This window comes from Oncorhynchus mykiss, chromosome 32 (genome assembly GCF_013265735.2).
Source record: "Oncorhynchus mykiss isolate Arlee chromosome 32, USDA_OmykA_1.1, whole genome shotgun sequence".
Taxonomy (NCBI): Eukaryota; Metazoa; Chordata; class Actinopteri; order Salmoniformes; family Salmonidae; genus Oncorhynchus; species Oncorhynchus mykiss.
The window spans coordinates 16,992,806-17,007,517 of NC_050572.1; the positions used below are offsets into that span (position 1 = coordinate 16,992,806).

Consider the following 14,712-nt stretch of genomic DNA (forward strand, 5'->3'; position numbering starts at 1 on the left):
GAGAGCACATTCAGAGCCATGATATAGCATTGTGTCGACCACATAGAAATCCATAGTCTGGATTATGCTGGGGAGTTACAAGGGAAAGAAGCCCCAAAGCTTCCATGGAATTCACCCAAAATGGAATTGCCTTCGTAGCTCTCTAAGCCAGTACACATCAGTAGAGAAACCCTCATCAAAGCCCCAGCATCCTGGGTGTTTTCACCCTCATCAAAGCCCCAGCCTCCTGGGTGTTTTCACCCTCATCAAAGCCCCAGCCTCCTGCGTGTTTTCACCCTCATCACAGCCCCAGCCTCCTGGGTGTTTTCTCCCTCATCACAGCCCCAGCCTCCTGGGTGTTTTCATCCTCATCAAAGTCCCAGCCTCCTGTGTGTTTTCATCCTCATCAGAGCCCGAGCCTCCTGGGTGTTTTCATCCTCAACAGAGCCCCAGCCTCCTGGGTGTTTTCACCCTCATCAGAGCCCCAGCCTCCTGGGTGTTTTCACACTGAACAGAGCCGTACCATAGAGAGTGCACTACTTTTGACCTTACGGGCCATGGTCAAAAGTAGTGCACTATCAAGGGAATAGGGTGCCATTTGGGACAGAGATCATGACAGTTATCTAATGGACCAGAATGACCATGTTGATGGAGCTGAAACAATATTTCAGTCTCTGACAATGTTTGTGGATTCATGCTGCGTCTGGCTATTTATGTTTGAATTGGAGTTGTTCCACGTCATGCTTGGGTGTGCAGGCACATCTGTTTCTATCGGTGTTTGTACAGGTTGTTTACAAGGTGTAAGTGATCGTGTGTACACAACACAATAGAATGTGTATTTTTTTGAGGCCACAGTAGCTGTGGTGAGCAGGGCTGGCTCTAGCCTTTTGGGTGCCCTAAGAGTGATTTGGTTGGGGGCCCTAATCAAAATTTGGTGTGAGACATTTTTGCAGTTTAAAACTTAATTTCTTAAAATTCTACACTTATGCAGTAAGCTGAGACCCCGACTGAGTTTGAGCCGGCCCTGGTGGTGAGTCACCATGTCCAGTCTTTGACACCAAAGCAGGGTTTAATGCCGTTGATCAGTGCTGCAGAAACATGGAGAACTTAATGTGCTCTGTCACATACTCTGAGGTACACAAACACACAAAGGTGCAAGCATGTTCACACACACACACACACAACCCACTTATGACTCATCTCATACAGATAGTCCTGTACATCTCATACAGACGGTCCTGTACATCTCATACAGATGGTCCTGTACATCTCATACAGATGGTCCTGTACATCTCATACAGATGGTCCTGTACATCTCATACAGATGGTCCTGTACATCTCATGCAGATAGTCCTGTACATCTCAAACAGGGAGGTTAAGGGCCTAGGACAGCAGGAGGAAAGGCTCATTAATGAAGCTACAATGTCCCCTGGTGCCACCCAGTAAAGTATTGTAGACACACTGATACATGATACATGCATAAAATACTAATATTGAACTAGACCCCATATTTGACCTCATAAGGAGGGTTAAAGAGACCACATATACACAGAAAGTGTCATTGAAAGTGTTTTATATAAGAGATCATTACAAAATGTCACCTTCATGGCCAACTTTCTCTCTACCCTACTCTTTCACATTTTCTCAAGGATCCCCCACCTCTGTAATTTCCTAGCATTGTGATAGAACCCCAGGGCCAGTGTTAGTCCGGCTCTAACACCCATACTGAAGTCCTGGACCAGACCAGGGCCAGTGTTAGTCCAGCTCTAACACCCATACTGAAGTCCTGGACCAGACCAGGGCCAGTGTTAGTCCAGCTCTAACACCCATACTGAAGTCCTGGACCAGACCAGGGCCAGTGTTAGTCCAGCTCTAACACCCATACTGAAGTCCTGGACCAGACAAGAGGCAGTGTTAGTCCAGATCTAACACCCATACTGTGAAGGACAAGACCAGGGCCAGTGTTAGTCCAGCATTAACACCCACACTGAAGGCCTGGGCCAGACCAGAGGGTCTCTGTGTGTGAAGTGGAGCCAGGTTAGTCAGATGACCAGCCAGCCAGCTACACCACATAGCCAGGCGTTTGAAGCTCAGCTCATGGCTGGATGGCCAGAATTCTCTGATTTAGTGCAGAATTCATGGCTTCTTCAATGATGGCAAGTCATCCAGGTCCTGAGGCAGCAAAGCCTCCACAAACTGTCACACTACTACCACCATGCTTGACTGTTTGTGTGAGGTTCTTACTGTGGAATGCAGTTGTAAACATTTAGACTTGTCTGTCCATAGAAGCGTATTCCAGGAGTCTTGGCGATCATCCAGGTCCTTCCAGGTGCTTTTGAGTCAACTTTTTGGACAACATGGGTCCCGTTATGTCTGGCAAAAACCAAACACTGCATTCCACAGCAAGAACCTCATACAAACAGTTAACAATGGTGATGATATTGTGACGTTTTGGGGGTGCTTTGCTGCATCAGGACATTCTACAGAATGTCAGGCCATCCATCCGCGAGCTGCAGAACAGCTGTGTCATGCAGCAAGACAATGATCTAAAACACACAAGGAAGTCTACAACAGAATGGCTGAAAAGCAACAAATGTAAAGTTCTGGAATGGCCCAGTCAAAGTCCAGACCTAAACCCCATGAGATGTTGTGGCAGGACCTTAAATGAGCAGTTCATGCTCGAAAACCCACAAATGTCGCCGAGTTAAAGCGGTTCTGCATGGAAGAGTGGGGAAAAATGGATGCACAGAGATGTGAGATACTGACCAACAACTACAGGAAGCTTTAGGTTACAGTCATTTTGAATATATATTTTTAAACCTTTATTTAACTAGGCAAGTTAAGAACAAATTCTTATTTACAATGACGGCCTACACCGGCCAAACCTGGATGACGCTGGGCCAATTGTGCACTGCCCTGTGGGACTCCTAATCACAGCCGGTTGTGATACAGCTTGGATTCGAACCAGGGTGTCTCTAGCACTGAGATGCAGTGCTTTAGACCGCTGCGCCACTCAGGAGCCCAATGGTCATTGCAGCTAAAGGTGGCACAACCAGCTATTGCATGTAAGGGGGCAATTACTTTTTCACACAGGGGCATTGGGTGTTGCATAACGTGGTTTATTAAATAAATAAAATAAGTATATATTTTATGGTTTATTTGTTCACTCAGATTTCCTTTATCTAATATTAGGTTTAAGATCTGATAACATTCAGGGTCAAAAATATGCAAAAACAGATCACATCAGAAAGGGAGCAAATACTTATTTTCACAGCACTGTATCCATCCATCCATCCATCCGTCTGCAGAACAAGGAGAAGTCAGACAAAGTGAGCAAGGCTGGGTTTAAATGTTAGTGTGTTTATTGTGTTACTGTATAATCATCTTACTTTAGTCTACAGCGCCAACATTTAACAATTTATTTTCACAATAGTGCACTGGAGTTTTATAATATGTAGTCTAATTGTGTCTTTTTAAATATTCTTTTACATTTGACAACAAGATACAGGGTACCGCCAGCAAACAGATGATAGAACACTTCCAGTACTTATCATATAGAAATCATCCTGAATCCAAATTGACAATAAATAAAAACAACATTTTACACATTAACATTTACAGCATTATTTTGGGATAGTTATGCATGAAAACATAATGGAATCCGTTGCGATATCAAAAACGTATATTTTTACAGATACAGTGACATTGATGGACGCTGTTTGTTTGGACAATAAAAACCCTTTTACATATATGACTTGGAAAGAAACGAGTGAAGGACATGCAAGATATCATCTAAACCCACATTAGACCTAGTGCATCATCTATAACTTTTTATTCAATATGTTCAGAATCAACATTAGATCAGGATAAATCATTTATGGACGTAACAAAGCACAGGTAGTTATAGTCCTGGACGAACAAGCTCCGAGGTTCCCTTAGGTACAGCTCTAGGATCAGCTTCCCCTCCCCCCAATCCTAACCTTTACCATTAGTGGTGGAAATGCAAAACTGACCCTAGATCAGCGTCTGTGGCGCGTTCACCCTACACTACTGGAACAACAGAACAAACATAGTGCCGTCATCCTCATTAATGGATACTTTAAGGGCACTAGAGACTGGATGTCTCCATAGGCGTACCCCTAAAGGAAACTATTTCATCAAACATCCCATGCTTTTTCACAAACCGTGTTTCTGCATACATGTGATACCAGGAAAAATGAACTTTTCCTGGATTTCAATGGAACGTTTTCTCAACTCAGCGCTGTTTCAGTCGCTTAATAGTCATACAAGTCAAAAATAAAATATTAAATGATTCAGTTTTTCTCCAGGGCCGGCGTTGCTCCTGAGCGGATTACAGACAGGTAGAAAGAACTACATTATGCTAAAGACATACAGTAGAAGAAAAAGATACCTGTCTGCCAGTCGATTCAGACGTCATGGAGTATCATTCAGCATTTCAAGTCATTTATCGTAAAAACAAGATTCCTTCCTCATATACATGTATACTGTATTCACGATGAACAGGAAAACGGAGCATCTCCGTGGAAACCTAGAAAACGCAGTGGAACTGTAAGCATATAGGACATCAAAATGAGGGACATACACAGGAGTAGCATATATGTTCTGACTAAGTGTCAAATAACTGTAACATTCCTGTATGAGTGTGTTTGTTAGCAGAAGTTCTTGTTTCATTGCTTCTTTTCTGTTCCGGGTGGGTTTTTGACCATTCTAGGGTTGCAAAATTGTAGTAACGTTTTAAAAATTCCCAGGTTTTCCAGAAATCCATTAGGAAGATTCCTAAAATCAGGACTAATAAAGATATGTCGGCAATCGTCCAAAGATGATTTCTGAAAACCCTCGGTATTTTGGGAAAGTTACTGGGATTGCACAACCCTAGGGCATTCTAAAACCGCCACAGGTTTAGGAGCCACCTTAAATACAATAACCACGTCTGTCTGTCTATCTCTTTGGTCTGTCGATGTCGTCGATAGCCGCCAGGAGTTTCTGCCGGGCCTTCTTGTTGATGTGAGAGCCCAGACACACGTTCACCAGGTTGGCCAGCTGCTTCATGGAGTACTCCTGGTGGGACAGACAGACGGACACACATTATGGCCAGACAGCATTTATTCTCAGACGGCATTTAGTCTCAGACAACATTTAGTCCCAGACAGCATTTAGTCCCAGACAGCATTTAGTCCCAGACAGCATTTAGTCCCAGACAGCATTTAGTCCCAGACAGCATTTAGTCCCAGACAGCATTTAGTTTTACCTCACAGCTTGCTTCTCATGACTGAGGAGAAAGTGTCTGCCTATTGTAAAAACTGGCTAATTTAACTGTGGTTAACTATTAAGTTTTCACTGCACACGTTTTGGATACCAGCGATGCCATAGACAAGCACATCATAAGATTTGTGCTACACATTGCTGGTAAACAGGTTGAGCTACCCCAGTAGAAATCTCATTAGCACATGAACAGACTGAGTGAATAATTATCATTATACTGTTCCTCACCCTGTGGTTCTTGATGAACTGCTCCATGTCATTCTCAGTCAGGTAGTAGGCTTTGATGTAGGTCTCCACAAAGTCCTTGTCAGGGATGGGCCTCATGTCCGTCAGCTTCTCAAGCTTCATCAGGAACTGCTGGAAGTCCAGCTGCATCAGGGCCCGCCCTTCGTTACTGCACTTCTTCACGTTACCATAGCTACAGGACAGAACAGGAGAGAAGTTGACTTTGATGACTCCTGTATTATTTCTGTCGGATAGTAGTTCAGAATTCGTAAAGTTTTTGTTGACAGTTCAGAATCCAGAGCAACGATCTAAAAACATGGGATTTGTATTCTTAGTGCCCAAGGCACATGAACAAAGAACTAAAATGTCAAACAGAAAATCTGATATTGACAGATAGCAAATAAGCCAAAATGGTTCAATCTTAATTCTGCTCAGACAGTTTTCTTCAAAGCATATTTTGTCACAGACAGTTCAAGGGTTCTCAGTTTTAGTCCAAAAAAAGGTCAACAAGTAACATTTTTATATTCATATACCTTACAAACGTTATCTTCGCAGTGTGCGGGGGTCTGGATTTGAGAGTGGAAGTGTGTGTAGCAGAACCAAGTCCACCTGGCAGTGGCTGCTGACATCCATGTTTGCTCTGGTCTTGACAGAGGCGTACATGCTTTCTGGGAAAGAGACTACCAGAGAGACCTCTCCTCATGTCTCCCTCTCTCCCTACCTTCCTCCCTCCCTCTCTTTCTCAACGTCTTTCTTTCCCTCTCTCCATCCTTCTCCCCCTTCCTATCTCTGTTCTTCTAACTCTCTATGGGTCCTCTCTCTCTTCACATTTCTCTCTCGCTCTCCTTACATCTATACCTCTCTCTCTCTCCCCATCCTCCTCTTCCTGCCTCCCTCCTATCTTCATTAACCCTCCATCTCTTTCCCCTCTCTCTCTCTCTCGCTGAGGTTGTCAGTCCCCCGGGGTGAGACAGTGAGTCAGACTCCTCTCTGAGGGTGTCAGTCCCCCGGGGTGAGACAGTGAGTCAGACTCCTCTCTGAGGGTGTCAGTCCCCCGGCGTGAGACAGTGAGTCAGACTCCATCTCCTCTCTGAGGTTGTCAGTCCCCCGGGGTGAGACAGTGAGTCAGACTCCATCTCCTCTCTGAGGTTGTCAGTCCCCCGGGGTGAGACAGTGAGTCAGACTCCATCTCCTCTCTGAGGTTGTCAGTCCCCCGGGGTGAGACAGTGAGTCAGACTCCTCTCTGAGGGTGTCAGTCCCCCGGGGTGAGACAGTGAGTCAGACTCCTCTCTGAGGGTGTCAGTCCCCCGGCGTGAGACAGTGAGTCAGACTCCATCTCCTCTCTGAGGTTGTCAGTCCCCCGGGGTGAGACAGTGAGTCAGACTCCATCTCCTCTCTGAGGTTGTCAGTCCCCCGGGGTGAGACAGTGAGTCAGACTCCATCTCCTCTCTGAGGTTGTCAGTCCCCCGGGGTGAGACAGTGAGTCAGACTCCTCTCTGAGGGTGTCAGTCCCCCGGCGTGAGACAGTGAGTCAGACTCCATCTCCTCTCTGAGGTTGTCAGTCCCCCGGGGTGAGACAGTGAGTCAGACTCCATCTCCTCTCTGAGGGTGTCAGTCCCCCGGCGTGAGACAGTGAGTCAGACTCCATCTCCTCTCTGAGGGTGTCAGTCCCCCGGGGTGAGACAGTGAGTCAGACTCCATCTCCTCTGAGGGTGTCAGTCCCCCGGGGTGAGACAGTGAGTCAGACTCCATCTCCTCTCTGAGGGTGTCAGTCCCCCAAAAAAGTGAGTGAGCAAAACAAACAGACAGATTAGCCTGGCCACTCTATCATAGTGGTGGAGGGAGGGAGGTGACGAGACACAGTAGCGTGACTCGCAGGCTGCCTCCCAAAATGGCACCCTATTCCCTTTATACTGCACTACTTTTGACTAGGGCCCAAAGTAGTGCACTATTAAGGGAACAATGTGCCATTTGGGATGCACTCACAGTCAGTCCAGGAACTTGGGGATAAACAGAGAGGGGAATCCCAGAGACTAAACCCAGTCTGGGAGGGAAGCTGAGAGGGAAAGACAGAGCTGAGAGGCAGACACTTGTGAAGGAACTCCACAGGTTTAATACTGATACACAGGCCATGTCTATGATGATGTGTGAAGGAACTCCACAGGTCTTATACTGATACACAGGCCATGTCTATGATGATGTGTGAAGGAACTCCACAGGTCTAATACTGATACACAGGCCATGTCTATGATGATGTGTGAAGGAACTCCACAGGTCTAATACTGATACACAGGCCATGTCTATGATGATGTGTCAAGCAGAGAATGAAGAGAGCCCTGTACAGTTAATTACATGTTAGTTGTACACCATTGGGCATCTTTTCCCAAAAGGCTGGCTTTCCTGTACTGTGATTCCTTTTCAAAACCTAACTAACACTAGCCCTGGACATAAAACGTAAAACCCTAACTAACCTTAGCCTTAGAACATTAAACCCTAACTAACCCTAGCCTTAGAACAGTAAACCCTAACTAACCCTAGCCTTAGAACAGTAAACCCTAACTAAACCTAGCCTTAGAACAGTAAACCCTAACTAACCCTAGCCTTAGAACAGTAAACCCTAACTAACCCTAGCCTTAGAACAGTAAACCCTAACTAACCCTAGCCTTAGAACAGTAAACCCTAAATAACCCTAGCATTAGAACAGTAAACCCTAACTAATCCTAGCCTTACAACATTAAACCCTAACTAACCCTAGCCCTGGATTTAGAACTTAAAACCCTAACTAACCCTATCCTTAGAACATTAAACCCTAACTAACCCTAGCCCTGGATTTAGAACTTAAAACCCTAACTAAACCTAGCCCTGGGTTTAGTTAAAACCCTAACTAACCCTAGCCCTGGATTTAGAACTTACAGTGCCTTGCGAAAGTATTCGGCCCCCTTGAACTTTGCGACCTTTTGCCACATTTCAGGCTTCAAACATAAAGATATAAAACTGTATTTTTTTGTGAAGAATCAACAACAAGTGGGACACAATCATGAAGTGGAACGACATTTATTGGATATTTCAAAATTTTTTAACAAATCAAAAACTGAAAAATTGAGCGTGCAAAATTATTCAGCCCCCTTAAGTTAATACTTTGTAGCGCCACCTTTTGCTGCGATTACAGCTGTAAGTCGCTTGGGGTATGTCTCTATCAGTTTTGCACATCGAGAGACTGACATTTCTTCCCATTCCTCCTTGCAAAACAGCTCGAGCTCAGTGAGGTTGGATGGAGAGCATTTGTGAACAGCAGTTTTCAGTTCTTTCCACAGATTCTCGATTGGATTCAGGTCTGGACTTTGACTTGGCCATTCTAACACCTGGATATGTTTATTTTTGAACCATTCCATTGTAAATTTTGCTTTATGTTTTGGATCATTGTCTTGTTGGAAGACAAATCTCCCTCCCAGTCTCAGGTCTTTTGCAGTCTCCATCAGGTTTTCTTCCAGAATGGTCCTGTATTTGGCTCCATCCATCTTCCCATCAATTTTAACCATCTTCCCTGTCCCTGCTGAAGAAAAGCAGGCCCAAACCATGATGCTGCCACCACCATGTTTGACAGAGGGGATGGTGTGTTCAGGGTGATGAGCTGTGTTGCTTTTACGCCAAACATAACGTTTTGCATTGTTGCCAAAAAGTTCAATTTTGGTTTCATCTGACCAGAGCACCTTCTTCCACATGTTTGGTGTCTCCCCCAGGTGGCTTGTGGCAAACTTTAAACAACACTTTTTATGGCTATCTTTAAGAAATGGCTTCCTTCTTGCCACTCTTCCATAAAGGCCAGATTTGTGCAATATACGACTGATTGTTGTCCTATGGACAGAGTCTCCCACCTCAGCTGTAGATCTCTGCAGTTCATCCAGAGTGATCATGGGCCTCTTGGCTGCATCTCTGATCAGTCTTCTCCTTGTATGAGCTGAAAGTTTAGAGGGACGGCCAGGTCTTGGTAGATTTGCAGTGGTCTGATACTTCTTCCATTTCAATATTATCGCTTGCACAGTGCTCCTTGGGATGTTTAAAGCTTGGGAAATCTTTTTGTATCCAAATCCGGCTTTAAACTTCTTCACAACAGTATCTCGGACCTGCCTGGTGTGTTCCTTATTCTTCATGATGCTCTCTGCGCTTTTAACGGACCTCTGAGACTATCACAGTGCAGGTGCATTTATACGGAGACTTGATTACACACAGGTGGATTGTATTTATCATCATTAGTCATTTAGGTCAACATTGGATCATTCAGAGATCCTCACTGAATTTCTGGAGAGAGTTTTCTGCACTGAAAGTAAAGGGGCTGAATAATTTTGCACGCCCAATTTTTCAGTTTTTGATTTGTTAAAAAAGTTTTAAATATCCAATAAATGTCGTTCCACTTCATGATTGTGTCCCACTTGTTGTTGATTCTTCACAAAAAAATACAGTTTTATATCTTTCTGTTTGAAGCCTGAAATGTGGCAAAAGGTCGCAAAGTTCAAGGGGGCCGAATACTTTCGCAAGGCACTGTAAAACCATAACTAACCCTAGCCCTGGGTTTAGTTAAAACCATAACTAACCCTAGTCCTGGATTTAAAACTTAAAACCATAACTAACCCTAGCCCTGGATTTAGAACTTAAAACCCTAACTAACCCTAGCCCTATATTTAGTTAAAACCCTAACTAACCCTAGCCCTGGCCTTCTCAACTCTAAACTTCCAAGCGTAGGCTGTGTTTACACATGCAGCCCAATTCTAATCTTTTTTTTTCACTAATTGGTCTTTAGTCAGATGTGCACTGAAAAAGTTCTGATGTGAAAAGATCTGATGTGATTGGTCAAAAAAAACAACTACTGTCAAAAAGATCAGAATTGGGCTGCCTTACAGTCCAGCTCAGCACAATCAACCTGGATGCAAAAAACACACTACCCAGTTCCCTACCAGTCCCCCACTATGTAACACTCTCATAGGAGGTTGTGCTTGTCCCTAGTCTTTTTCCCACTTCATCACAAGATGGTCAGAGACGTTATGACATCTTTGTATTTCCCCACATCGCCCCCATTAATGCCATGTCTCTCTGGCCTAAAGAGGATGTCTCACCTGGCCGTATAAAACCCTGCCTACCAGTACATCTACTTCACACATGCTTGCACACACGCATGGTCATGCACACACACCATGAATAATGCATTGGACAGAGAAAGAGGGTACAAGTGCTGATTTCAGGAAAAAATGCATTATTCCCTTTCAGGCCCCAAAACTTTGACTGACTTGCAAGGGAGATGGTTGTTATGGGAGCCATTTAGAATGTGTCAAGTGTTTAGAGGGGACTCAGGCCAGCCTTGTGTCAGACATGTTCCCTGTGGGGTCTCTATAACAGAACATATAACAGTCCTGGGATGGAGTGTTGGGGAGAAGGAGGCACAAAGAGTTAGCTTGTTGCTACCATATGAAAGGGATGACAGGACTGAAGAGGAGTTGTCTCAGGAGAATGAGAGAAAGCTGGAGAAAAGCTAGGAACGCTCAAGTCTCCCGTGCTTATCCAGTAGGCAATCTGCGTGTTTCTTTGCGGCACTCAAACATTTAGTTTTGTGTTTATTTATGACAAGCAGATGTTCCAACAAGAGGATGTTCAACGCCCGAGAAGAAAAAGAGGGGAAGTAAAGAAGAGAAAAGCAGCTCGTGGTCGTGCCTTACTGCAGGAGAGGACAGGGGCTCCAAGCCTGCCTTATTTAATAACTCACCTGAGGTATTTGGCATATGACACAGAAACAGGGCTCATATTTACGAGTGTACCCCAGGAGGAGAGAACAGGGTCATCAACCAAAAAGGCAAAAGACGTCAAAATAAAAGATGAACGAGGCAGCAAAAATTTCCACACCTCTCCAATCCACCCGCAATAAATCCACAAGTGCATATTAGCATGTCCCTGAGTGATGAACTATCACTATAAACCATCATTGAATGAGCAGTAGGTTTGTGTTCACACATCTTTTTCCTGCCGTGTTATCATAAAATATTTGCTGGCATTACAACTAGTCAGCAGCTTTTTGCTGCTCATAAAAAATGACAATAAAATAAAAAAGTCTAATAAAATTCTTACTTTTAAAATACACTATCACGTAAACTATATATGGATACAGAGAGCCATGACAACTTGACAACTTTACGGGAATAATATGAATGATAAGGTACCACTCAGCCCATCAATGAACGATAAGGCACCCACTCAGCCCCTCAATGAACGAAAAGGCACCCACTCAGCCCCTCAATGAACGAAAAGGCACCACTCAGCCACTCAATGAACGATAAGGCACCACTCAGCCCCTCAATGAACGAAAAGGCACCACTCAGCCCCTCAATGAACGAAAAGGCACCACTCAGCCCCTCAATGAATGAAAAGGTAACCACTCAGCCCCTCAATGAACGAAAAGGCACCCACCCAGCCCCTCAATGAACGATAAGGCACCCACCCAGCCCCTCAATGAACGATAAGGCACCCACCCAGCCCCTCAATGAACGATAAGGCACCCACTCAGCCCCCCAATGAACGATAAGGCACCAACTCAGCCCCTCAATGATCGAAAAGGCACCCACCCAGCCCCTCAATGAACAAAAAGGCACCACTCAGCCCCTCAATGAACGAAAAGGCACCATTCAGCCCCTCAATGAACGATAAGGTACCCACTCAGCCCCTCAATGAACGATAAGGCACCACTCAGCCCCTCAATGAACGATAAGGCACCACTCAGCCCCTCAATGAATGATAAGGCACCACTCAGCCCCCCCAATGAACGAAAAGGCACCACTCAGCCCCTCAATGAACGATAAGGCAACCACTCAGCCCCTCAATGAACGAAAAGGCACCCACTCAGCCCCTCAATGAACGAAAAGGCACCCACTCAGCCCCTCAATGAACGAAAAGTCACCACTCAGCCCCTCAATGAACGAAAAGGCACCCACCCAGCCCCTCAATGAACGATAAGGCACCACTCAGCCCCTCAATGAATGATAAGGCACCACTCAGCCCCCCCAATGAACGAAAAGGCACCACTCAGCCCCTCAATGAACGATAAGGCAACCACTCAGCCCCTCAATGAACGAAAAGGCACCCACTCAGCCCCTCAATGAACGAAAAGGCACCCACTCAGCCCCTCAATGAACGAAAAGTCACCACTCAGCCCCTCAATGAACGAAAAGGCACCCACCCAGCCCCTCAATGAACGATAAGGCACCACTCAGCCCCTCAATGAATGATAAGGCACCACTCAGCCCCCCCAATGAACGAAAAGGCACCACTCAGCCCCTCAATGAACGATAAGGCAACCACTCAGCCCCTCAATGAACGAAAAGGCACCCACTCAGCCCCTCAATGAACGAAAAGGCACCCACTCAGCCCCTCAATGAACGAAAAGTCACCACTCAGCCCCTCAATGAACAAAAAGGCACCCACCCAGCCCCTCAATGAATGATAAGGCACCACTCAGCCCCTCAATGAATGATAAGGCACCACTCAGCCCCTCAATGAACGAAAAGGCACCACTCAGCCCCTCAATGAATGATAAGGCACCACTCAGCCCCTCAATGAATGATAAGGCACCACTCAGCCCCTCAATGAATGATAAGGCACCACTCAGCCCCTCAATGAATGATAAGGCACCACTCAGCCCATCAATGAATGATGCAATATATTTGCTGAAAAACGTATAGAAACCAATACAAGTATTTTGTAAATCAAAGTAAGCAGGTAGGAGTTGTTTCTCTGTGAAGCCTACTCACCTCTCCAATGATATCTGCTGAAACATTCATATTTTTAACTACAAAATCAGCCCAGGTATTTTGTATATGCAAGTAAACAATTCACCCTTCCACCAGCGTCCTGTTGGCCAGACGGATGCAGTGTTCCCACAGGACATTAGACACAGGCAGAGGGACCCGGACGTGTCTGGACACATCACCCAGCCTCTTGTTAAACTCTTCAAACTCCTGAGGAACAAAAAAACATAACATTGGTTAGTTTTTTTTATTAATGTTTTTAGTCCAATGATACATATTTTACAAATAAATTATTGGGGGTTTCAAGACTTCTCAAAATCCCCAAAGGGTCATGTTAGCTCTACAAATTATTTCAGCAGAGGTACACTACATCTCATTCCAAAATCCTGGGAATTAATATTGAGTTGGTCCCCCCTTTGGTGCTATAACAGCCTCCACTCTTCTGAGAAGGTTTTCCACTAGATGTTGGAACATTGCTGCGGGGGACTCCATTCAGCCACAAGAGCATTAATGAGGTTGGGCACTGATGTTGGGCGATTAGGCCTGGCTCGCAGTCGGTGTTCTAATTCATCCCAAAGGTGTTCGATGGGGTTGAGGTCAGGACTCTGCAGGCCAATCAAGTTCTTCCACACCGGTCTCAACAAACCATTTCTATATGGACCTCACTTTGTGCACGGGGGCATTGTCATGTTGAAACAGGAAAGGGCCTTCCCCAAACTGTTGCCACAAAGTTGGAAGCACAGAATCGTCTAGAATGTCATTGTATGCTGTAGTGATAAGATCTCGCTTCACTGGAACTAAGGGGCCTAGCACGAACCATGAAAAAAAGCCTCAGACCATTATTCCTCCTCCACCAAACTTTACAGTTGGAACTATGCTTTCAGGCAGGTAGCGTTCTCCTGTCATCTGCCAAACCCAGATTTGTCCTTCAGACTGACAGATGTTGAAGAGTGATTCATCACGCCAGAGAACGCGTTTCCACTGCTCCAGATTCCAAAATGTGCGAGCTTTACACCACTCCAGCCAACGCTTGGCATTGCGCCTGGTGATCTTATGCTTATGTGTGGCTGCTCGGCCATGGAAACCCATTTCATGAAGCTCCCAACGAACAGTTCTTGTGCTGACGTTGTTTCCAGAGGCAGTTTTGGAACTCGGAAGTGACTGTTGCAACCGAGGACAGACGATTCTTACGCACTACGCACTTCAGCACTCTCGTTCTGTGAGCTTGTGTGGCCTACCACTTCGCAGCTGAGCCGTTGTTGCTCCTAGACGTTTCCACTTCACAATAACAGCACTTGACCAGGGCAGCTTTAGAAGGCAAACATTTGAACATACTTGTTGGAAAGGTGGCATCCTATGACGGTGCCATGTTGAAAGTCACTGAGCTCTTCAGTAAGTCCATTATACTGCCAATGTTTGTCTTTGGAGATTACATGGC

General features: G+C 45.3%; 1 protein-coding gene across 1 annotated transcript in view; it reads right to left on the bottom strand.

Moving 5' to 3' along the window:
• Nucleotides 1-3,319: 3,319 nt before the first annotated feature.
• Nucleotides 3,320-14,712, bottom strand: part of LOC110488023 (VPS50 subunit of EARP/GARPII complex) — a 245,974-nt gene continuing 234,581 nt past the window's right edge. The window contains exons 26-28 of the mRNA XM_036971386.1: nucleotides 13,363-13,484; nucleotides 5,491-5,680; nucleotides 3,320-5,058 (exon numbers count right to left, since the gene is read on the bottom strand). Of these exons, the coding sequence (XP_036827281.1) occupies nucleotides 4,939-5,058; nucleotides 5,491-5,680; nucleotides 13,363-13,484 (432 nt within the window). The 3' untranslated portion in view covers nucleotides 3,320-4,938. The remainder of the gene's footprint in view (nucleotides 5,059-5,490; nucleotides 5,681-13,362; nucleotides 13,485-14,712) is intronic.